This window comes from Mixophyes fleayi, chromosome 9 (assembly GCF_038048845.1).
Source record: "Mixophyes fleayi isolate aMixFle1 chromosome 9, aMixFle1.hap1, whole genome shotgun sequence".
NCBI lineage: Eukaryota > Metazoa > Chordata > Amphibia > Anura > Limnodynastidae > Mixophyes > Mixophyes fleayi.
This window is the reverse complement of record NC_134410.1, coordinates 112,722,224-112,746,715: the sequence shown is the minus strand read 5'-3', so window position 1 is coordinate 112,746,715 and position 24,492 is coordinate 112,722,224. Positions and strand designations below refer to the sequence as shown.

The 24,492-nt window shown below is 43.6% G+C and overlaps 1 protein-coding gene across 5 annotated transcripts in view; it reads left to right on the top strand.

The window, feature by feature from the left end:
• The first annotated feature begins 409 nt into the window (after positions 1 to 409).
• Positions 410 to 24,492, top strand: part of BCAP31 (B cell receptor associated protein 31) — a 65,574-nt gene continuing 41,491 nt past the window's right edge. For 2 of the 5 annotated variants that reach the window (XM_075184966.1, XM_075184962.1), the window contains exons 1-7: positions 448 to 519; positions 4,092 to 4,202; positions 12,258 to 12,358; positions 16,019 to 16,163; positions 19,633 to 19,768; positions 20,987 to 21,107; positions 23,348 to 23,448. In XM_075184966.1, coding sequence (XP_075041067.1) covers positions 4,111 to 4,202; positions 12,258 to 12,358; positions 16,019 to 16,163; positions 19,633 to 19,768; positions 20,987 to 21,107; positions 23,348 to 23,448 — 696 coding nt within the window. In that variant the 5' untranslated portion in view covers positions 448 to 519; positions 4,092 to 4,110. Of the gene's footprint in view, positions 520 to 631; positions 653 to 4,091; positions 4,203 to 12,257; positions 12,359 to 16,018; positions 16,164 to 19,632; positions 19,769 to 20,986; positions 21,108 to 23,347; positions 23,449 to 24,492 lie in introns of those variants that run through there. The other 3 variants (XM_075184964.1, XM_075184963.1, XM_075184965.1) reach the window with 3 other exon arrangements.

The following is a 24,492-nucleotide window of genomic DNA, read 5'->3' as shown; positions in this document are numbered from 1 at the left end:
TTTCTGCTTTTCCTACTTATCTTGTAAACTGCAGTAACCTGTGCTGAATTAATTATCAGATGTTAAACTATGACTTGACACCAGTTCATTAGTTCAGCAAAGACTGTTGCAGAAGCAGAGTAGTATAGTACTGTAGGTAAGGAGTCAAGTCTTTCTCAGATAACATTTTCTATGATAGCAGTATCAAAGTAGATGTTTCCAGATATGATATGTTATCTGTCACTGATAATGTCATATTTTTATTGTATCCCCACACAACGTATTAAGATCACCCTGGTTTAACATAACGTTATTATGGATTGTTAGGTTTGCAACACACATTCCTATAGTGCACATCACTGCTTGTGAGATTATAAAGTTTTAAATAAAACTTATTGAAAAAAACAACAAAAAACAACAACCCAGAAGCACTCAGCCTCGTTCTGGGCCTGCAGGAAACAGGAAGTGAGTGAGGTGAGTGCTGGCTGTACGGCTGTCACTGTACGGAGAGCGGAGGGCGCGACAGGTGATCCCGGCTTGGTACATAGTGCGATATCTAGACTCGTCATAGCAGGGTTATTAAACTATCAGAGTGTTACATAGCCTGGGCCCATATACATACATATATACATATATTAGCGCTACTCCTGCATACTGGGTCTACGTTGTATAGGTCAGTATTCTGTAATACCACAAGCGGCCAGTATGTGCGCTATAGCTGCTGTGGAACTACAGGTCCCAGCATGGGGAAAGGTTGGGACTTATAGTACCACAGCTTGCCCTAAACTGTTCTGTCCTGTAACCATTACACCAGACATGGGGAGAAGACATAGCCACCCTGCAGCTGTGGCCATTTAGATGCTCTCTCTCCTGCTGGGTGTATGCTGTGTGACGGGTCAGGGGCCGGGTGTATGTTGTGTGACGGGTCAGGGGCCGGGTGTATGTTGTGTGACGGGTCAGGGGCCGGGTGTATGTTGTGTGACGGGACAGGGGCCGGGTGTATGTTGTGTGACGGGTCAGGGGCCGGCTGTATGTTGTGTGACGGGTCAGGGGCCGGGTGTATGTTGTGTGACGGGTCAGGGGCCGGGTGTATGTTGTGTGACGGGTCAGGGGCCGGGTGTATGTTGTGTGACGGGTCAGGGGCCGGGTGTATGCTGTGTGACGGGTCAGGGGCCGGGTGTATGCTGGGTGACTGGTCAGGGGCCGGGTGTATGCTGGGTGACTGGTCAGGGGCCGGGTGTATGCTGGGTGACGGGTCAGGGGCCGGGTGTATGCTGGGTGACGGGTCAGGGGCCGGGTGTATGCTGGGTGACGGGTCACGGGTCGGGTGTATGCTGTGTGACGGGTCAGGGGCCGGGTGTATGCTGTGTGACGGGTCAGGGGCCGGGTGTATGCTGTGTGACGGGTCAGGGGCCGGGTGTATGCTGTGTGACGGGTCAGGGGCCGGGTGTATGCTGTGTGACGGGTCAGGGGCCGGGTGTATGCTGTGTGACGGGTCAGGGGCCGGGTGTATGCTGTGTGACCGGTCAGGGGCCGGGTGTATGCTGTGTGATGGGTCAGGGGCCGGGTGTATGCTGGGTCAGGGGCCCGGTGTATGCTGGGTGACGGGTCAGGGGCTGGGTGTATGCTAGGTGACGGGTCAGGGGCTGGGTGTATGCTGTGTGACGGGTCAGGGGCCGGGTGTATGCTGTGTGACGGGTCAGGGGCCGGCTGTATGCTGTGTGACGGGTCAGGGGCCGGCTGTATGCTGTGTGACGGGTCAGGGGCCGGCTGGGTGACGGGTATCTTGTCTTAGTCTCACAGTGCAGATAACACTGCTGTACCCACAGCTACAAGTGCAGGCTAGTTTTAGATGGAACTCATTGGCACTGCACCCATGTGTTACACCTAGACATGTGCAGGGTATGCTGCCTGTACACGTTCCCCAGCTCATGTATTTGGGTTACATATTTACCTGAGACCAGTCTGACTATATCTGTGCAATCTAGAAGTAATCTCTCTGAACTTTGACCATGCACAAATGTAAGTCCCAACTTACATTTGTGTACGATGGTATCCTCGTCAGCTAAGGCTAAATACCTGCCCCATTTGACATTTTGTGAGACTGACACTTTACTTTTATTTGCTTAAATGGGAATAATGTTTTAGATCAGGCCTGTCCAACCTGCGGCCCTCCAGGTGTTGTGAAACTACAAACCCCAGCATGCTTTGCCAGTAGACAACCTGTTTGATAGCTGGAAGGACATGCTGGGACTTGTAGTTTCACAACATCTGGAGAGCCACAGGTTGGACAGGCCTGTTTTAGATCTTTGTTCTGGCATTATTTCAATTTCTTTTAAGATTTACTAGTTGCACATTAACACTTGTGATGTGTTTTTTGTCACTTTTTTTGAACATGACAATAGTTAAAGTACACTGGTGTTGGTGTTTGCAATGTCCTATGTCTGTCTAAGCTGTGATGCATGTGATTTGTACAGGTGTTCCTAAGCAGGAAGGTATTGGCAACAGTGAAATGTTCCTGACCATGTATTATTGGCAATCATTAACTACCGCCTGACTCCTATTATTATAATTGTTCACACAAAGACATAGTTTGGTTCTTGGAGTCTTCAGTGTATTTTTAACTGGTATTTCATGTGGGATTAAAAATAATTATACTTGTTATAGTAACGGGTGAATTGTGCTCTTACCTTCCTTTAGCTCAGGCCTGTCCAACCTGCGGCCCTCCAGGTGTTGTGAAACTACAAGCCCCAGCATGCTTTGCCAGCAGACAACCAGTTGATAGCTGGAAGGGCATGCTGGGACTTGTAGTTTCACATCTGGAGGGCCGCAGGTTGGACAGGCCTGCTTTAGCTGGTTGAATGAATTGGGCAGCACGGTGGCTCAGTGGCTAGCACTTCTGCCTCACAGCGCTGGGGTCATGAGTTCAATTCCCGACCATGGCCTTATCTGTGTGGAGTTTGTATCTTCTCCCCGTGTTTGCGTGGGTTTCCTCCCACAGTCCAAAAACATACTGGTAAGTTAATTGGCTGCTATTAAAATTGACCCTAGTCTGTGCCTCTGTCTGTCTGTATGTATGTTAGGGAATTTAGACTGTAAGCCCCAATGGGGCAGGGACTGATGTGAATGAGTTCTCTGTACAGCGCTGTGGAATCAGTGGCGCTATATATATAAATAAATGATGATGATAAATGGTTCAGCTCACTCATTCATTCATTTGTTGATTACTGTATGCTATCATCCAACTCCTATCACTGTCTTGGAGGAGTACATAACTTTTATATACACTTCCAATAAAATGCAGTTGTCTTAATACTGCAGTACACAAATTGGATACCACATCATAACATCATCCCCTAGTCATCAAATCCTTTTTTTTTTGTTTTGTTTTAATTCTTTATTTTAAGTGGTCAAACCAAATCTTTTAAGTGTGCATGTGGAAAATAATGGAAGAGGGGCTGAAGATGCAGTTTAATTGTTTTGAAGATAAACTTATCGTGTACAATAAAGAGGAAGTCCACAACATATGTTTGCCAGTATATATCACTTTTAAAGGTATTGATAGACTCCTTATATGTAATTTGTTCCATATTTTGTATAGCTCCACTTTAAAGTACACATTTAACACACTCTATTTACATATACTCCTAATAGTTAAGCTATTATTTGTGCCCCCAATAGATAGTCATTAACTATCACCAGTTTGTGTTTTTGCATCTAGTTTGTTTTAGTGAAGCTGTCTGCATTGGGAGATAAATGTATGGCATTAATAATGCTATCTACATATATGTCTTTATTCTCTAGGTGTTTGGAGGGTGACATGGTCTGTGCTTGCAGAAAGCATCTGCTTACAGAATGCCGTTTCATATTTATTTTTTTTATTTTTTTTGGGGGGGGGGTTCCTAGGTGCAGCATATGATTTACTCGTCCATGTATTACAATAGGGCAGAGCTGGGAACTCATTTGTAAGGCAAATTAAACAAGCTGTGAATATGTTTTTGTTTCCAAGCTGCCTAGTGTGTTTACACCGTGTTGTAGTAAATTAACAAACACTGGCTTGTATTTTACTGTATTACTTACTGTACTCTTTATGTTAATTTTCCTTGCTGTAGGTAATAGAATTGGTGAACAATGAGTCTCCAGTGGACAGCTGTCGCCACCTTCCTCTATGCAGAGGTGTTTATCGTTTTGCTCCTGTGCATTCCATTTATTTCACCCACAAGGTATGAGGATCACTCAGTAGCTATTGATTTGTCTTAGAATGTTAGACTTGTCAAATGCCGTCATGGCTTAATACTTATTTTGATATTGTTCTTTGACGAAATCTATATTCTCAAAAATGTATTAATGACAGTTTCCTTTTAAAGATTTTAAAAAACTTTATGTGTAAAGTGTTCAAACTGACATTATATTTCAGTCAATGCAGTTATTCATTAAAAATCACGTATTAAACATTGTAGTAACATTTCTGCTATGTAATAACTGTAAATGCAGATTGAATATGGAGGGTTAGGGAAGCGGTTGCAGAATAAGGAAGTGAATAGGAGAAGAGACGACATCTGTAGGTAGTCATGGAGGGAACATATCACAAGTTTGTATTATGTATCATACAGGGATACTAACACTATTCTACTAATCCTACCTTCTTTTTTTAAAAAACAAACATGGGTGACAACAAGCAAGAAATGAGACACTGGGAATAGAACTTGCATACAATGTCACAATCTGCATTGAAATTGCCATTCGTAGTAAAACATGGAAGCAATGAAAATCAGATGCTGAATCAAGCAATAATAAGGGGTATTATAAGGGGTGGGGGGGTCAGTGGTGGTCAGTTGTGTGGAGCTAAGAAGATTAGGGACCTCACAGTTGGGAGGATGGGGCCTCAGAAGCTGTAACATGCACCACACGCAGGCATGGACAGGAATATCCGATGGAGGAAAGGCGACTCGGGGCGTGGACAGCTAACAGGTTATCCTAGTGATACAGCCAGGGGGCCCAGACTTGGTGAAACTTGTCTTTTTTTTATCTCTCAGTTGGGAGGTGATTTTCTCCATATAGGCAATGAACCATATGTAAGACTTTAGAGGAGAAACACGAGAGGGGATGGGGTTCCGTGCAGTTTGGCCATCGGGCACCTAGCGGCTGCCAAGACCTGTGAAGCCAGTGTCGTTGAGTGGATATCGTTGTCTTGCAGAGGGTAGCATAGAAGGAAGGACCACTGGTCTTACCGAATAGGGGACTGGAGGAGGGAGGACAGGAGACCAGCAACCCTATCCCAGAAGGAGGAAATGACGGCACGGCCACCAGATACGGAAGAGGGTACCTCTGTGGCTGTAGTACCGCCAACATGCAGGGGAGGCAGTCGGGTGCATTTCAGCGAGTCTGTCAGGTGTACGGTACCATCTATAGTATATCTTGTATGCATTCTATTTAATGTAAGTGGAGGCCACACTCAATCTGGTGATCTCCCAGCAGTCCTCCTCCCGGGAGGGGCAAATCTCTCTCCCAGTCCCTTTCGTGACCATTCCTGGGGACCAGCAAATCATCCAGGAGCATGTTATACAGTAACAAAATCATGCCCCTTCGTAATGGGGAAAGAAGAGGAAGGGTTTCAAATGGGGAGAGCTGGGGAATTTGGATGCCCGACTTCAACCTCCTACCTTGTTTTAAAGAGGGTAATTTTATATATGAACATTTATTTATATGGCACCAGCAGATTCCACACTATTTTATAAGTGGAATGGTGTTTCTAAATCTTAGTAGTAGTTGGTTTCATTGAGGTGACCTACCAAATTCTATTAACAGTTAATGATGAAACAATGTCTTTGTGTCGTCTGTGTTAGGGAATTTAGACTGTAAGCCCCAATGGGACAGGGACTGAGTTATTTGTATAGTGCTGCAAAATTAGTGACGCTATATAAATAAATGGTAATAATAATACCTCCAAGCATCTGATTCAAGATGTTTCAAATGAGTCTCTAGGCTTTTTCTGATTTTGCCAATACCACCTTGTAAATCGAAGATATCGTTCACTTTTGAGTTTAATTTTTTTTCATATTTTTTTTTTTTTCATTAGTTTTTTTTTTAGACTTCTTTATAGAGCCCAGGGGTTTAGCAAATTTATATACAATGTTTGTGTTGTAGATATTGCTAAAAGCTTTTATGTAGGAGACAGTATCTATCCTGTAGACTCATAAATGATGGAAATAGTTAAGCTTTTGCTACCTTGTTTTTCTCCTACAGTCAGGCTGAAAGCCTACTCACGTGACTCAGTGTTTTATTCTGTATAAAGGGAGGGGGGGGTAAAAGGATTGGTAGCGTGGGGTAGAAATATTGCTTTGTAACACAGCTTATGGGGTATGCCATGCTGCAGCTGGGCAGCTTTAAAGTGTTTGTGGAAATTTGGCATGCCCAGGCCTCTTGATCTTTACAATACCTTCTAACCCTGGGTGTAGTGTATGACACTTCTGTCCCGTAAGAGGTAGGGTCTAGTGAAGGTAAAATAATTAACATCCATCCTAGATTTAATCATAGTTTTTATTTAGCCACTCCTAGATATACATGGATGGCTCCCCTTCCAGGTGTGGGTAGTTGGTCGTGAATAATTCATCATAGATTTTGTTTATACCCCTAAGTGTTTAATTAGCTTTGTTGCTGTTGGAAACCAAAGATAAATTGGATAAACTTTCATGTGATCTGGAATGTACCTGGAAAATGCTTCTGTTTTTTATTGTTGTTTTTGGACCTGATCATTCTGTAGAAGTTCTTTGGATTGTAGTCAGAGGTTGGTGTCAGTAATGAGTGATAAATGATATTCTTATTTGTCATTGGGGAGCCCTTAATATTGAGGTCAATGGTGGCTGCCTGTGTATCTATACATTATGCGACATGATGTGTGATGGGGCATCCCTGTCTAGTCCAATCACTAACTAGGAATGAGGGTGCATAGTACCATCCGTCATGGCTGTAATGCAGGTATTCTGATAAAGCTTCTTTATAGCTCTGTGAAATGTTCGTTTCAGAGCCTGCATCGTAAAGAACCATAAATGTGATTAAATGAATGTTCTGCAGCCAGGACCAATAATAGTGATTTATTTTTTTGGGTGAATATGGTATTTTATATTTGTTTGTTTTATCTGTTCTATTAGAGCCAGTGACAAACTGATTATGCACATAATAAATGTAGCACGTTCTAATATATAGCTAACAGTTGGAAGCTGTAATAACTTTGTACATTAGCTGTCGGAATAGAATTTGGCAGCTTGTTAGAATCGTTCTTCATCTGATGTAGCGTTTTATACAGGTGGCTGAATGTTTATGGGGTGTTGAGACCTTTAATAGTTAGTGTGGTGATGCTTCCATTAGGTTTGAAATGGTAAGCCCGCTGGATATGGTCTGGTAGGTTGTATAACAGAGTAGGTAGAGCAAACATGATGTTCCCTGAGGGTGTAAGGCAGAGGTGGACAAACCCAGTCCTCAAGAGCTACCACCGGCCGGTTCATGTTTTCAGGATTTCTGCCTGTAGAAACAGGTGGGATAAATACTGACCAAGCCAAATAGATTAACTCACCTGTGTATGATTAAAGAAATCCTGAAAACATGAACTGTTAGTAGCTCTTGAGAGCCGAGTTTGGGCTCCTCTGGTGTAAGAATCAGAAAGGTAACATTAAGGAAGGGAGGATAGAGTTATTCAATAAAGTTAGAATCTTTATCTTGGCCCTTGGGATTGGGCAATTTAGGACAGGGCCTGTCCTAAATTTTCCCCTCCGTCCCGCCAACTCACCTTGTGCTCTTCCTTAGAATATGATCCCATCAAGAGAGAGACACATAAGATGGGGTACGAAAAGGAAAATAAAGAGGAGCATTTACATGGGAAACAAAGGGTTACAGATGATTAAATATCAGGCAAAATTGAGTTTGTACTATAAATACAGAACTTCTGCAAAGATGGTGAACAAGTGTCCTGGCTCTGTCCAGCCCTGAGCACATTACCGAACAAATATACCGGGCACACCCCTACGCCCAGCTGGCAGATAATCAGAGAGTGCCCCTGCTGCACGAAGGGGAAAGTCCTCTCCAGAACCAGAAGAGGTTCAGTTAAATGGTTCTAAAATATCTACAAAGACTAGTTTCATATTTCCATTTTCCTTGGTCGCTCCTCATGACAATCTTGCCACGCCATTAATAGATGCTCTGTAATATCAGTCGACACTGTGGGATTTAATATTATTGCATGATCATCTTCTGCCTTTCAGTAGCAACATGCGCTCTGCCCACCGATTGCTTCAATTGTTATTCTGCTACCTTATGTATCAATTGTTCTCCACGCCTCTTAGATTGTAAGCTCCTTTGGGCAGGGCCATCTTTACCTTTTTGTTTCATGGCATTGTAGAGGTACAAAGTGGAGTTAAATGACACCTACAGAACAATGATGAATGTTAGTCAATATAAAACATATATTCATCGGTGTTCACAAAGAAAGAACAAGCAGACAACCAAACAGAGCACATTGCATTCCTTAGGAGCTAAATGGAGAACGTCCAGGCCGGGTAAGCCAGAGTCGGTTTAGGGCTCAAGTTGTGAGCGGAGCTAGGAGTCACGGAACATTAGGGGAGGCAGACAGTGTGGCCCCGGATCTCTCCAAGGTACCAGGGGGCCAAACAAGGTCGAACTTATGGCGTTTGTCATGTAGGTAGTAAGTAATAGATTCCATGCCTGCTATATGCTACACATAGATTTTAAGGGCCAGTAGGGTAGGAGGACTCTGTTTTTTTCAGTGGTTGGCTATTAAAGGTTTAGCAGCTGCAAGAATGTTGGAAATCAGTTTATTAGAGGGAGAGCTCTCTTCAGGCATAGGTCGGGAGAGGAGGAAAGTCCAAGGGTCCTTAGTTAATGGTCGTTCTGAAACGGAATTGAGGACTGCCAGGTCTATATCCCAGAAGGGGACTATGCGTGGGCAGGTCCATCAAATGTAAAGGATCGCACCATTCTGACCACGGTTCAACCAGCAGCTTGGAGTAGAAGTGGGGAACATTTTGGAAAGTTTATCAGGGGTGTAGTACACTTTGTATGCAGTTTCATTGATTTGTGTTGAGATGGACCTAGTGACAATCCTCTCTGTAACCTCCTCCCAACAGGACTCGTCTGGAGGGGCCTCAGGTCCCTCTCCCAGTTCTGCTCATGATGGCCCTGGGCATCAAAGGTAGTCTCTATCAGACAGTTATAGATAGAAGAGATCATACCCGTGGAGAGTGCAGGCATAGCTGTTCAAAAAAGGTGAGGGCTTGTAAGGAGTCCGCCGGGGGAAGGGACATGAGAAAGTGACGGACCTGTAAAAATTTGAAAGAAGGGGCAGAGAGGCGTATATTTGTGTTGGATCTCAGAGAGAGAGGCCCAGGCAGTGCTGGTAGTCAGATCATGGGACAACCTGAATCCATTTTATGAAGGAGGAGGTAGAATGGCCAGTAGAGAAATTTGGGTTGTTCCAGAGAGGCACCAGGGCCTGCAAAAGTCCCGGATAGACAGGCAAAATTTCAAAGAAGAGAGGGAGGTAGCCAGAGGGGGGCGGTCAGCACTGGGAAGACCCCAAAGTGATGCCAAAGTATGGACCCCAACAGAATGCATTTCCAGGTCTACCCAAGCTATGGTGTGGCAGGGGGCATAAGTGGCCACCAGTTGGCTCAGGTGAGATGCATAATAATAAAGCTTAACATCGGGGAATCCCTGCCCCCCTGCGGATCCGAGGTTCCTTAAAGACTGCTAGAGAGATTTGGGGAGTCTTACCGTTCCATATAGATGTAAGAAAGGATTGCAGCTATTTAAATATTCAATCAGGGCGGTCAAATGGGAGAGTTTGGAACAAGTATATCTCTTTATAGCGTTAACCCTCCCCAGCCACCATATTATATATCCCTCCCAGATGAGAAGGTCTCCTCTTCCCTTACATGATTCTCACACCACTAACTGGTTCATGCAGCATTTAAGGAAAGTGAACAGTGGAAAGTGCCTCCCAACTCTCCCTCAACTTCCTTGATGAGCAGGGCAGTCCCCCAAAATCAGAACTGTCCTGATGGAATCTGGACCCAACCATCCATGCCATGGAAGATGCTCACCTAGGCCCCCTTCCCCTCCTCTGCCCCCCCGCCCCTCTCTGCCCCCCCCCCCTCCCTCTTCCCCTCTCTTTTCCACCTTCAAAATTACAGTGCAATGTCTAGGAAATGATGTCTGCGGACCTCCTCCAGCTGGGGCTCAGCACACACATTCAGGGGGATGTTTGCTGAGAATTCAGAGCAGGATTAAGCTGTTAAACTAATACTAATGCTCTACCCTCATGTTTTGATTAAATTGACCTTATATCACCACGTTTGACCATATGTTGAGAGCGAAGCCTAACATAGTCTGCTCAAAACCCTCCTGCACTTTAATGGATCTGGCCAGCAGATAACAGCTATCTACTTGTTTTTGTGGTCATGTGCTGATGGTGCTAAAGGTTATTGGGTGCTGAATGGCCAGATAGGTCTGATTTAATTACGTGTTTAATCAAACTGAAAATGGATCAGTTTGTTCTGGATTCAGGCCAGGTATCACGTTCTTCTCATTACTTCACCGATCCACACTGTATTTGTAAATCGCGTTTCGCTACATTTCTATGAAGATAGGGACATTGATGGTCACTTCATTCTGGTGTGGGTGGGGAATGGAAACATTTATTGCTCATCTGTAATTTATACATGTAGAATTCACTAATAACATGCACATACGAAGACTACATTGGTGATACTCAAGGCATTGAGTTCTAATATGATAAGTGCAACCTTCTGCAGTCAGTGTCCCTTACGCATTTCACAGTTTTGTCAATTTTCTGTTAATTGATCTGTATTTGGTGGAACATTCAGACCTCGTTCATCTGCCAGTGAATGCAGGGCCACGTGCCACGGTCCGTGTCTGTTAATGGCGACAATGCTTTTGCATTCTCAAAATGCGTTTTAGTCGTCACCCCCGCTGACCATACATTATTACACATATGAAAGTTTGCTTTGAGTGTTTGTGGTAATAGCAGCACATCACAACATTTTGTTTTCTTTAAATAGGCCCCCTAGTGTGATGTTTGTATTATGCATTCTGCAGCACACTAATTACCATGAAGCTGCTGCCAAGTCTGTAATCAGAAGTCCGGGAAACTGCCTGGCAGACTTGTAATGCGATTATGAAATTCAAGTCAAGTGGAACTGTGTTCACATTGTAATTTGAAAGTCACAGTTTACATTCAAATAATTGCAGATGGGTTACATTGAGGTTCAAGTTTGTGCTTGTGTCTCTTCCTCGGTACACGTACCATAGGCAGAGACTGCTCCTGATACGTACAGTCCATAACACAGTTAGACAGATCCTACATATGTGATTGGTGTACAGAACAGGGACCGGCCTGTTGGCTGGTATGTAATAAACGGCATCCACTGAGCCACATGTGTCCAGACCCTGGGTCACTGACCAATGGACCGTACAGTCTCCTTCTTGTATAGAAGAACATGTAGCTGCTCTTTTAATCCGGGTTAGTTTGAGGCCAGAGCATGCATGTAGAGTTGTAGCTAGCTTTAAGTAGACATCCAAAACACAGCTAAAATGTTCCTCATTGTACAATATTCTTATAGGAACATAACCGTCCAGATGCGGGTCTGTCTTTTGGTACCCTGCTGTCACACTGACACCATAGAGGACTGTTGTGTGATACATACGAGACCAGTGATGGGGTGGTCGCTAATTATGTACAATGGGCAGTGGAGATCTTTAGGCATTGAACCATGTGTTTGAATATATCTTCTTATTAACACTACAGTGAGAGCCATATTATTTAAAAAAAACAACAAACGTACATTATAAAAATGTAGATAAATGATTAGTGTCTGTGGACAAGCTTTCCTTTATTTGTAGTATTGGTCTCATTTACACAGCCCTTTCCTTATTTCTGTGTTTGCCTGTGCTGCTTTGTAGTCCTTGATAGATTGCTGTATTAGTTTTACACTTTGTTTATAACGTTGGTTTATACTTCCACTAGCCCCCCGATTATTCCCTGTAGAGCATGAGGTCAGTAGACTGAGCATCTTCTCTCTTGTAGTAATACATATCAGGCTACGCTCTCCATACTCATTGTATTTACCCATACAGGCCAGTACTGTCTTAGTAATGTATTCTAGATAGGAATATACACTGTAATAGAGGTGCTTAGTGTGATACAAGGTGGAGTAACAGAACAATGCTTCGTTTTCTCTTTCCAGATGGCAGAAAATCTTCAAATCTCGCTTGGTGAAGCTAATAGTGACGTATGGAAACACGTTCTTTGTGGTCCTAATAGTGATCCTATTGCTGCTACTGCTAGGTAAGTACATTGGTAGTGACTAACAGTAGTCTCCAGTAGATAACACTTAAGCTGAATACGGTGTAAACAGTATAGAGTAGATGACTTTTCCCAGTAGGGGACATGAGCCCAGGCACATTGACCAGACAGTGGCACCAGTACTACTAAGTGAGCTGTCCAAGGTAGCGCTTCAGAGAGCAGCATGGAGCGGTCGGGAAGAATAGTTCTGACAACTAGATAGTGTTTTATGTGTTGAATCAGGAAGCCATGAACACAGTGTGACTACAATAAAGTCTAACACATTTCTACTAGTTACAGCATAGGAGAGTAAGGCTGCTGATTCATTGTGGAATAAAATGGTTTTAGGCACTGAAGGTCTCCTGTCGCCTACACACAAGTGTATGCCGGGTATATGTGAGTACGGCCTAGTAAACCGCTAGGAGCCAGCCTCCCTGTGTGTATGACAGGTGCTTTCATCCGTCTAAGTATGATAAATGGTGAATGCCAATGGATGACTGAGGTTATGCAGAACTTTAGTCCCTCTAAAGATTGCGCTATTGTCGCTTAATCTGAGTTTATCTGGTTTTCCCATTGTGAATATACCAAATAGTCATCGAAGAACATTATTGTGGGCAGTCTTTATCCTCTATGCTTTACGTTTAAGCCATAGTACGTTTTAGTTGCTACTTATTCTGGTTTCAATACACTTTTTGTAACTCCCATGAGGAGGATCATTATATTCTGTAGCTGTGGTTTGTTATATTTGGGCTTTTATAGATATACAGTGAAGGATAAGGCTTGCGCTCCCTATATCTCTACATATTTGTTTGCTGTGTGAAATGTAGAGATAATGGAACACTGTCCCTTAGAAACCACATTATTAGGAACATTAGCACGGTGGCTCAGTGGTTAGCACTTCTGCCTTACAGCACTGGGGTCATGAGTTCAATTCCCAATCATGGCCTTATCTGTGTGGAGTTCTTCCCGTGTTTACATGGGTTTCCTCCGGGTACTCCGGTTTCCTCCCACACTCCAAAAATATACTGGTAGGTTAATTGGGTGCTATTAAATTGACCTTATTGTGTGTGTGTGTGTGTGTGTGTGTGTGTGTGTGTGTGTGTGTTAGGGAATTTAGACTGTAAGCTCCAATGGGGCAGGGACTGATGTGAGTTCTCTGTACAGCGCTGCGGAATTAGTGGCGCTATATAAATAGCTGATGATTACTTGGCAATAGCAAAAAAAAATAACAAAGAATCTCTCACATTTTTGGGGTTAAACTTTTATATTCAACACATTTTTCTTTTGGTCTTAATCCACCGTCATCTTGAAGAATTCATTAGATAATACTTTGCCCATTTATATTGTTCTCTCTCTTTCCAATATAAATCTCAGGCGCAGGGCTATGGTGTGGGATATTTGCACCTTATTTTCAGTAGACTGTATTAACCCCTTTGAGGCCAGTTGTAAATGAAACGGAAGCCCGTGAGTAACAGCGTGTGTAAGAGCTCTGCACTCCTTCCTTTAATTCTCCAATTAGCGGCGGTGATCTGCAAACAGTTATTAATTCTCTGAATAGGCTTATTAGCTTCTGTGCAGTGCTGCGGGCGAACTGTTGTACAGAGAGCTGTAACAATATTAAATAAATCTATCCGTAATCCGGGCTTCCTGCCAAGCTCTATAGTGGTGAATAGGGAAGGGAGGGGTGCGTGGGCCTATCGTCACTCCTTTAGGATATGCTTGTTCCCACCAGTAGGCTGCAGAAAAGGTAATTAGAATATTACAAAATGTTATCTTATCACTTGGAGTGGGGGGAATAGAGCTTAAAAGAAAGCAGACGTACGTTTTTAATTATGTAGCTAAAATAACTGATGCTTTTCTACTAGTCGCTCTCTTGCCAGTTCACTACCTCCCAGCTCAGGGGCCGCTGGTTGGGCAGCACGGTGGCTCAGTGGTTAGCACTTCTTCCTCACAGAACTGGAGTCATGAGTTCGATTCCCGACCATGGCCTTATCTGTGTGGAGTTTCTATGTTCTCCCTGTGTTTGCGTGGGTTTCTTTCGGGTGCTCCGGTTTCCTCCCACACTCCAAAAACATACTGGTAGGTTGATTGGCTGCTACTAAATTGCCCTAAGTCTCTCAGTCTGTGTGTGTGTATATGTTAGGGAATTTAGACTGTAAGCTCCAATGGGGTAGGGACTGATGTGAGTGAGTTCTCTGTACAGCGCTGCGGAATCAGTGGGGCTATATAAATAAATAGATGATGTAGTTGATGATGGGACTGGCAGCTCAAAACTGGTTTGTGCCGTTGTCAACTCCCCACTTATTGTGGCCCCATCACTGATGGGATCAGCTCTCTGCTCTGCCTCTCATGTGGAAGCAACATTATGCGCTCCAGCGATTGACCTCTTTTGGGGCAATTGATGGATGCTTTGAGCACTGCGTACCTCACATGGTGGCGTCACACCACACCCCCCATTTTCAATTTAGCGTATTGCAGGGAGGACTGATGGGAGCAAAACAAAGCGGAGAATAAAAATCTATTTGGCAGGTGTTAAATGAAAATATATAAATAGTGTCGAAGTAAAATATTCTTGTTGTTCATTTAGAATTTCCAAGGTTTTGCTGGAACTCCTCATTCAAAGCAGGCACTCTTACCCCTGTGCAGGAGGGTAGGATTTCCTGTTGCCCTGGTATGATGAATAATAGGAGAAGTGGTGCAGAGACACGTCTCTGATATTGGCTAGCAGACTTCTCTGTCTGATACGTTCCGGTGAACTGAGACCCTGAATGTAATTCATTAGGACGTGTTGCTGCGGCTGTTTGTCCCTTGATTAAAAGCTGTGCGTGTATTTCTGGTTGTGACGGATGTAGGGAAATACTCATATTCCGTACATGCTTTTTGTGTTCTGTTTGACCCGGCTGCTGAGATCTGTGGCCAGGTAGACCACACACAGTTGAGACGCCTGTATTTTCTGGGTTGGGTTAAGTGTCTCGGTGACGCAGTGTACCCATTCCTGCTTCTTCATGGTCTGGCTGCTGATCAGGCATACGGTGTTGGGGCTATTGGCTGTCCAGGATTTCCATTTACTTTGATCAGCTTTTCATAACATAGAATGATCTGTTAGCTGTCCACGCACATCCTACAATGACCAATAATTTATTTACATGTATTTTGGGAATGGCATTTTATCCACCATGCATTATGTATTTAAATTTGCAGCAAATAGACAGATTGATCATCTATCCTGTCCGTGTCTCTTACTGTTGGTTTATTGTCAGGACAGACCTGTGTTCATTCCCTTCGTTGTGTTTTCTCAGCTACATTGGCTGAAGGTTTCTTCCAAGCATCCACTACTTCCACCCTTATTGATTTCACCACCACCAACTTAAGACGTTCTCTCCCTGAACCTTAATGTTTAACCCCTTCCCAATTTCCCTCTTAGTAGATCCTAGGTACTGTTGTGCTGGGCAATAGGGGCTACATATAAGCCCAGTACACGTGGCAGGTGGGTACTATCCCCCTCACCCAAACTACTGGAACCGGACTGTTACTGCCAGTCTGTAGAATTAGTAGTCCGCCCGGGTGCTGTTTCAAGTGGCATTTAATATCTCAAGCACCAGAGGGGTTTAACAACTCTACATCGTATGTTCTAATAACTGAAGATTCCCTTCTCCTTGACAGATGCATTCCGTGAGATCCAGAAGTATGGAGTCGGGGAGCAGGTGGACCTCAAGAACAACCCGGTGGCTGTGGAACATATCCACATGAAACTGTTCAGAGCTCAGCGCAATCTGTACATCGCTGGCTTCGCCCTCCTCCTCTCTTTGTAAGTAGAACAATTCTCTTTGGGGCATCACGGTGGCCTAGTGGTTAGCACTTCTGCCTCACAGCTTCTCAGATTCTCGACCATGACCTTATCTGTGTGGAGTTTGTATGTCCTCCCTGTGTGTGCGTGGGTTTCCTCTGGGTGCTCCGGTTTCCTCCCACACTCCAAAAACATACTGGTAGGTTAATTGGCTGCTATCAAAATTGACCTTAGTCTCCTCTGTCTCTGTCTGTCTGTCTGTCTGTCTGTCTGTCTGTCTGTCTGTCTGTCTGTCTGTCTGTCTGTCTGTCTGTCTGTCTGTCTGTCTGTCTGTCTGTCTATGTTAGGGAATTTAGACTGCAAGCTCCTATGGGGCAGGGACTGATGTGAGTGAGTTCTCTGTACAGCGCTGCGGAATCAGTGGCGCTATATAAATAAATGGTGATGATGATGATTTCTCAACTCTGTTTATTGTCTCTCACTTATATCAAACTCGCCGGATGTTTATGTTGTGACCACATGGTGGCGATAGACGCTCTCTTACTATGTGATCACTATAATGTTATTCTCTGCATCATGGGTACTTTCTGTCCACTAACTCAGAACCTCACATACATCATAGTATTTTACTATATCAAAATAAACATTGCGTGCAGAGCCTAATCAAGGCAATGCGTGATCCTAAAGAGGGAGGGATTTTTTTTCATAGAATTTGACTCCAGGTTAGCTAGGATATTCCATGAATAAATCATTTGTTCAAATTCTAGGAACTGGTATGTGGGATGAAAAATTCCTTTACTATAAGTAATCAACACCCCACCTCTGGTTGTTGAATTTGGACATTCAGATCTTAAAATTCTTGTGATAAATAAATATTTGATACGTATGATTTAAAGCACACAAACATAGTATATATGGTTGAATCCCCCAGCACACTCACAGAATAATGAATATTGCCTGGCCCTTTTGTATAATGTTACTCCAGCAGGTATCTAATCTCAGTCACCTATGCAGAATGACACATCATTTTGTTACTACCTAGTAATGATAGAGGGCTCTTAATTGGATTGCTTTTGCAATGTTTGTGCACCTTTCACTAGTATTAAAAAGGGCGAATTCGAAGAGCTGACAATCTAAACGACAGTTGGCAGTGAATACACACACCTTATAACAATTGTTGATCTATTTAAATGATGGCATGGGAAGCTTTACACACATAACCATTACAGCATTCCTCTTCTTATTCAAATTAATTGCATTATAGGTCCAAAATCTGGACTGTATTTGTGGATGGATTTAGGAAACGTATACATAAATGGTTAAATGTGACCTAAACTGTGTTTTTTCTTTTTACACACAATAATCTAATTGACACCACACTGAGAACATTTAGTCCCTCGGGAGGTCTGACGACTACTGGCCACGTGTGTGTACTGGCTCTGTAACATGTTGTGTGCTTACTAGCGTTCTTGGAAATAAGGCTTCTATGTCCAGGACTGCAGTGCTTTAGAACATAAATGTTGATCAATCTGGTGCATTAACAGACTCTCACAGACCAAGTAGTGTCGTAGCCCTCGTCATTCCTCAGCTACAAGTGTTTATTTACATTTTTTTGCCCCAGATCTCAGCTAGAAATAGGTCATTACAATCTGTACTGGATTACCAACAAGGCACCATAGATAGCTCTCCAGGCACAATGGTGCATAGTGCAGTTGAGCTGCAAAGATCCTTCATCATCATCATCAGTTAGTATTTATATAGCGCCACTAATTCTGCAGCGCTGTACAGAGAACTCACTCACATCAGTCCCTGCCCCATTGGAGCTTACAGTCTAAATTTCCTAACACACACACAGACGAAGGTTAATTGTCTGCTATCAAAATTGACCTATCAGTATGTTTTTGGAGTGTGGGAGGAAACCGGAGCACCCGGAGGAAACCCACGCAAACACGAGGAGAACATACAAACTCCACACAGATAAGGTCATGGTCGGGAATCAAACTCATGACCCCAGTGCTGTGAGGCAGAAGTGCTAACCACTAGGCCTAGGATATTTAGAGGTGTTGGGGAATTGCTGTGTTTGACAAAGAGGCTGTAACAGAATTAAAAAATAATTTATTTTGCTACATTTCCAAGAGATACACAACATCACATGTATACACAATGTATATGCAGGTTCTTCTAACTAATGGAATTTGCTCCACTCCCTTGTACTCGAAACCACCCAATACTAATACTTACAAATATGAAATCAACAGAGGTTGCTGGGTTAAGCTCTTTCTGTGTCTGTGAATTGTGCATTCGATATAATTGGTGAGTCAGGGACGTGACCTCTCAGTCTAGAAGCTACATGCTTAAAGACACGTAACCGTTCTATCTCCTAACATTATTCATAGCTACTTCTGTAATGAGAATGACAAATAGGTTATTTCGGTTTAACCACTTAGCGGTTGCGATTCATTGTTTCAGATATCACATGACCATATTTATACGTTGGAGATTATTCACCCATCGGTATTTAAGTCCCCTGTGGTTCAGTTCTGTTTCCTGCCTTGTGCTGGTTAATCTGGCTGCAAGTGATGCACCTGCACAGATAACATACTCTGACAGTGTCTGGGTCTGTTTCTTGTGCACCACTAGTTACAGCTTCCTATTTCTGAAATGCTGCATACAGTTTACCTTGGAGGGTAGAAAAGACATTTGGGCTAGACAACACGTTTAAAAATAAACATAGTTTTATTTTACATTAAAGCGCGTCCAAGTTTCACCGACTGCTTCCAGCAGTTGTGCAGAGTTACAGAGCATAGAATATAATATGCTCCTGTATTGCTGGTGTGTACACAGCACCTGCATTATAACAAAACAGCCAGCAGAGGGCACCGTTGAGCTGCTATGCTATGTAGTGGATAATTAGTGTTTTTATAGTCATCTATTTATTTATATAGCGCCACTAATTCCACAGCTCTGTACAGAGAACTCATTCACATCAGTCCCTGTCCCATTGGAGCTTACAATCTAAATCCCCTAACACACACACACACAGAGACCGAGAGAGACTAAGGGCAATTTAATAGCAGCCTGTTAACCTACCTGAATGTTTTTGGAGTGTGGGAGGAAACCGGAGCACCTGGAGGAAACCCACGCAAACACGGGGAGAACATACAAACTCCACACAGATAAGGCCATGGTTGGGAATCAAACTCATGACCCCAGTGCTGTGAGACAGAAGTGCTAACCACTGAGCCACCATGCTGTTTTCTTCTCTTTGTCCATAAAAATGGGTTTAGTTCTCTTGCTAAGATTTATTTATTTATTTAATACTATGTAAGTTAGTCTGATATCTGCTGGGTCTTGTAATAAAGTAATATCTTTGTTACTTTGTTGTGCAGTAATATGGTCTAGATGAGGAAAGCACAAGACCATTAGTTAGTCACATTGTGGAGTGTGAGATATCTATAAGTGTAAATCCTATTCTCTCTTTTCACTACAGTCTGCTAAGACGTCTGGTCACACTGATATCTAAACAAGCCACTCTCCTGGCATCCAACGAGGCCTTCAAAAAGCAGGCTGAGAGTGCTAGCGATGCTGCCAAAAAGTACATGGAGGAGAATGACAAGCTGAAGAAGGTAATGCTGGTGTTGTCACCACTTGTACCCCTAGCTGGGAAGAGGCACAAGGGCAGAGGCACAATGGAAGCAGTGGAAACCTGAATCCGAAATGTTATTAGATGCAATCCGCTACTAGTAGATCCAAGTTACACTGTAAATGTTGTGTGTCCGACTTATAGGAGAATTCCACTTTAGTTTAGAGTTCACCAAGACCAGATATAATGCAAGTTCCACTTATCTTTAGTTCGCTATTGTCCCCTTCCTATTCCCCAAAATTCTGCTTTAAAAGCCGTGTTCTTCACGTAAAGATTTGTACACAGTGAAATGGTCGTTTCTGTCCAAACACCGACATCTCTATTCTCTTCCAACGCATTTTGGTTGGTGTCACAAGAGAGCTTTTCACTTAGCAGCAGAACAGCAGCTAGGGAAGAAGGTGTTCAGTGCTACCATCGGAGAGATAAACACTGTCTGAAAAGCTGTACAGAGCATTTAAGTGGGTTTTCCTCAAAAGCTGCTTAATCGCTATTGTGACAGATGCATAAAAAATAAGATTTCTAAGTAGCACCTTATTACTCGAGCTGTTTTTCTGCCGGCTCTAAAAGCTGCTTGTAACATTTCAACATATCTTTTTTTAAAAAATAAAAGTGCTTTGCCTATTCCACTGCAAATCCCTGCATGGAACCGAGCATAGCAATATGCATTAGGGATTAGTGCACTGTTACACTGTTCTCAGTTTGGTCATATTAACAAATTAATATCTCACCATGTAGAGCTAACTATACATGCACTGATTAATTGATCGTCCAGATCGATCAGTTTTATCGAACCATCTTCATATTGTATCGTTTGTGGACAGCAAAAGACCAATAGCGGTCTAATATGATTGCTGAAATAGTTTATATTGTGGCTCTTACAGCCATCCAAGGTTCTGTCTGCTGCTTCTGAAGCTTGTATAGAAAGTTCATTCATAGGAGAGACACGGACAGATTGAAAGTGTGTCTTATGCTGGGGGTCACATGATTCAACATAAATCGCTCTGAATGTAGTTGCTATAGGTGTCCCTCTTGGAGGCCTATGCAATTTAAAATGTTCACTTTATAAATAAGCCAACACACAGATAATAGATTCTGGTCATTGAGGTGCCCCCCCCCCTATCCATATATGAGAACATGTTTGAAAAAAGTTTATCAGCATTGCAGTAAACATAACTCATGTCTGATGTTCCTCTTTGCCCAGCAACTGAAAGCCTCTGGGGTTGAAGTTAGTGATCTGCCAGAGACCAACGCTGAGGAGGAGAACAAGAAACTTAAAGAAGATGTCAAGAAGCTCAAGGAGGAGCTGGAATCCACCAATAAATGTAAGTTGTTCTGTTGAACACTGCTAGGCTGTAAACCTGCTCACCTTTGTCATCTATTAACAATCATTGTCTCGCACAGAACTTGTGTCCCATCAATATGTAACTGATAATACCTGCCCACGTCATGCCATTCAGTTTGTAATCCAAGACCCCGTCGGAGTGACAAGGGCATCTTGCTGATTGCTGCCATTGGATGAACCTGCCAGGGATAGGTCACTTTGACCTCAGAGGTTAGACACTACGGGAGCGTTGGAGAGGCGCAGGGTCTGCCATGGTGGCTGTTATGGAAGCGTTTTTGGCTTCTGTCAAGCTGAACGGTTTGGTCAACCTTTGCTTTTGTCGTTCTAGACCAGGTAGCTAATTGCCACGCACGTGCGGCGTGGGTTGAATGGCGCAAGATCTCCGGCGCACAAAGTAGAATCTAATAATACTGCAGTGCAAGCTGGAAATTGTTGTATGGATCCTAGAACTTGATCTTCTCTAAAGATACAGTCTGAAGTTTTTCTGTCTAATGGTCACCAACTAGTGATGTTTCCTTGTCAGCAGTGTTGTATGGGTATAGTGGAGTCGTCGTTCTATATGAGGTGATCTTCGCCTATGCACATGTTGCATTTGAAGCCTTGATAGAAGGGTTAGTTCAGCAGCTCTGTCCCGTTGCAAATTTTACTAATGGGCAGATTTTTATTTTATTTTTAACCTCTTTTTGACCTTCAAACGTTTGTCACATGTCAGTCGTGTCCCATCACCTCCAGCTTGACACATCCATATTTCTGCCTGCATCAGATTGCAAAACAAATATGTTCTTGTGCTCAGATATACACATTGACCTCTCTGTAACGTCTCTTGACAGAGCTGAATTATGCCTTCTCCTCAGTTCCTGGAAAGGCTGCCCACACGGCCAGCACATGAAGCTGAAATGTTTTCTTAGGTCCTTCTGTTTAAACTTACTTTAGTGAATTTTCCAACAATATAACCGTTTCACATGAGAGATGTTGAATTGCAGTCTACCGTGTGACGTCAGCAAACATGGAATAAAACCAGAATGTAAGGCGGGTGAAACAAGATACTGTTCCATAAAATGTTACAATATCGATGCATCCGGTAAAGGAATAAAAGAGCAAACGGAACTGGAAAAGGAGGAGAGATGGGGTGGGGGGGGGGGCAGGAGTAGGAAAGATGGGGGGGGGGGGCAGGAGTAGGAAAGATGGGGGGGGGGCAGGAGTAGGAAAGATGGGGGGGGGGGGCAGGAGTAGGAAAGATGGGGGGGGGCCAGGAGTAGGAAGGATGAGGGGGGGGCAGGAGTAGGAAGGATGAGGGGGGGGGCAGGAGTAGGAAAGATGGGAAGGGGGTGCAGGAGAAGGGAGAGATGGGGTGGGGTGCAGGAGAAGGGAGAGATGGGGGGGTGCAGGAGAAGGGAGAGATGGGGGGGGTGCAGGAGAAGGGAGAGATGGGGGGGGGGTGCAGGAGAAGGGAGAGGTGGGTAAGGGGAAGGGGAATGGGATTGTAGGACGAGGAAGGTTTGGCCTAGCCCATATCTGTTGGGTCCTGAATGTAGGCCTAGAACGTTGATTTTTCCCTTCTAAGCGTCACATCGCACTGCATTTTTTGTGCCTGATCTATTACTGTAGTTAAGGATTTAGTTTTGCTTTCTTGAGTATGGGTCATCATTTCCAAAGTAAGCATAAGAACAGACGAAGGAGACGGCACGTGCAGCTAAATAAATACGATTAAGCTGAATGTTTTAGGCACGTGACCCGTCCACAGAAAGACGGGGTAGATGCCAGAAACAGTGTGTACTTTAAATCAATATTTAGTCACACTTGCCACTCCTTGAACGGCTCTTCGTTTTGGTTGGTGAGGACTAGCTGTGGTATCAGTCCTGCTCCTCATTAATTCAGACATTGACATAAATTCAGTTTAGTAGTTTTGTCATCTTCGGTTTTTGTATGCGTACCAGGCACACAAATAGACCAATATGAAGAACAACCAGAGCCTGGCACGCACCGTCCTCTCTGAAGCACAATGCCACCCTAGTAGTCCTCTCTGGGTTTGCCCAAAAATTCCTTTCTAAGAATGTTCTTCAATTAATTCTGGTTACATTTGACTGCTAATAAAATAGTTCTGCTGGGGTTTTTTTTTTTTTTTTTTTTTTAAATGTTTGAAAAAAGCCCTTTGACAGACGTGTTAGCGCTTTAACCACTAGAAGAATTATATTACCGATCTTTCTTTTCTTCCTGCAGCTCTACAGAGGTCGGAGAACGAGGTGTTTGCGATCAAAAAGCAAAGTGAGGGCTTAACAAAGGAATATGACCGGCTCCTGAACGAACATGCCAAGCTGCAGGTGAGGGCTTGGTCTCCTTGGGCTACTCTTATGTTGCTCTGAAAGACTGACATATGTTCTGATACTTTCCTAAACCAAAAATGTTATATAGTTGTGATTGCGCGTATTTATTTTTTTATTTTCCTTTATATCCAGAGCTTAGTTTGCTTTTTAAAGGAGCAATAATGTAGCCCATAAAAGCTGTAATGTTGATGGACATTTAGGCTGATTTAGACCCAATTGCCTTGTATATGGGACATGGCCATCAGTTCTGTCCAGCGTCTGGTTAGGAGATATCTGGGGCAGTCGGAAGATGACATTTCGCCATGCACGCTGCCATCCTCCCAAAGAGGTAATGGGTTGTTTTCGGATCTAGCGATGAATGGCTGAAAGCGGCTGTATTGGCGTCTCTGGTCCGCCTTTATACTTCAGACACATTACATGAGTTACTGATAATAATCACAGATACATATGGTATGGTTTGTGTGGCTCATTTCCTGTTGGTAATCCCATGAATGATCAGCCTCCTTTCTCTGAAATGACTGATAACAGAGACACATAGCTTGTTTTCAGCTTTATGTCTCTTACCTTGAGTACTGTCTAAATATGAGAACTTTTACCCGTGTAATATCAGAACTAGGCAGACGTATGAAGTGGTAGTGTTGAAGGTGAGTAATTTGAATTGGACTTTGGAGGGTGTGTGCGGGAACCAGTGTAGGGATTAGCAGGTTGGTGCGGAGGGTGTAGAGCAGTAAGAGAGGAAGATCTGTCTAGATGCGGCATTTAGAGTGGTTTGTTTGTGTCCTGGGTAAAGAAAGGGCGTATGTTAGAAGTATTTTGGAGGTGGAGGTGTTGGGACTGTGAGAGATTGAGTAAAGCGGAGGGTGGAGTTAAGGATGAGACTGAGGAAGGTGGGGGGTGTTTAATGGTGTGGGAGCGGGGAGGTGGTGACTGGGAGGAGGGAAGATGTTTTAGGGAGACACATGTGGAAATAGAGAGACAGTTGGTACGTGAGAGAGCAGAAGGGGAGAGGTAGATTTGGTGGTACTGGAGGTCCAAGGAACA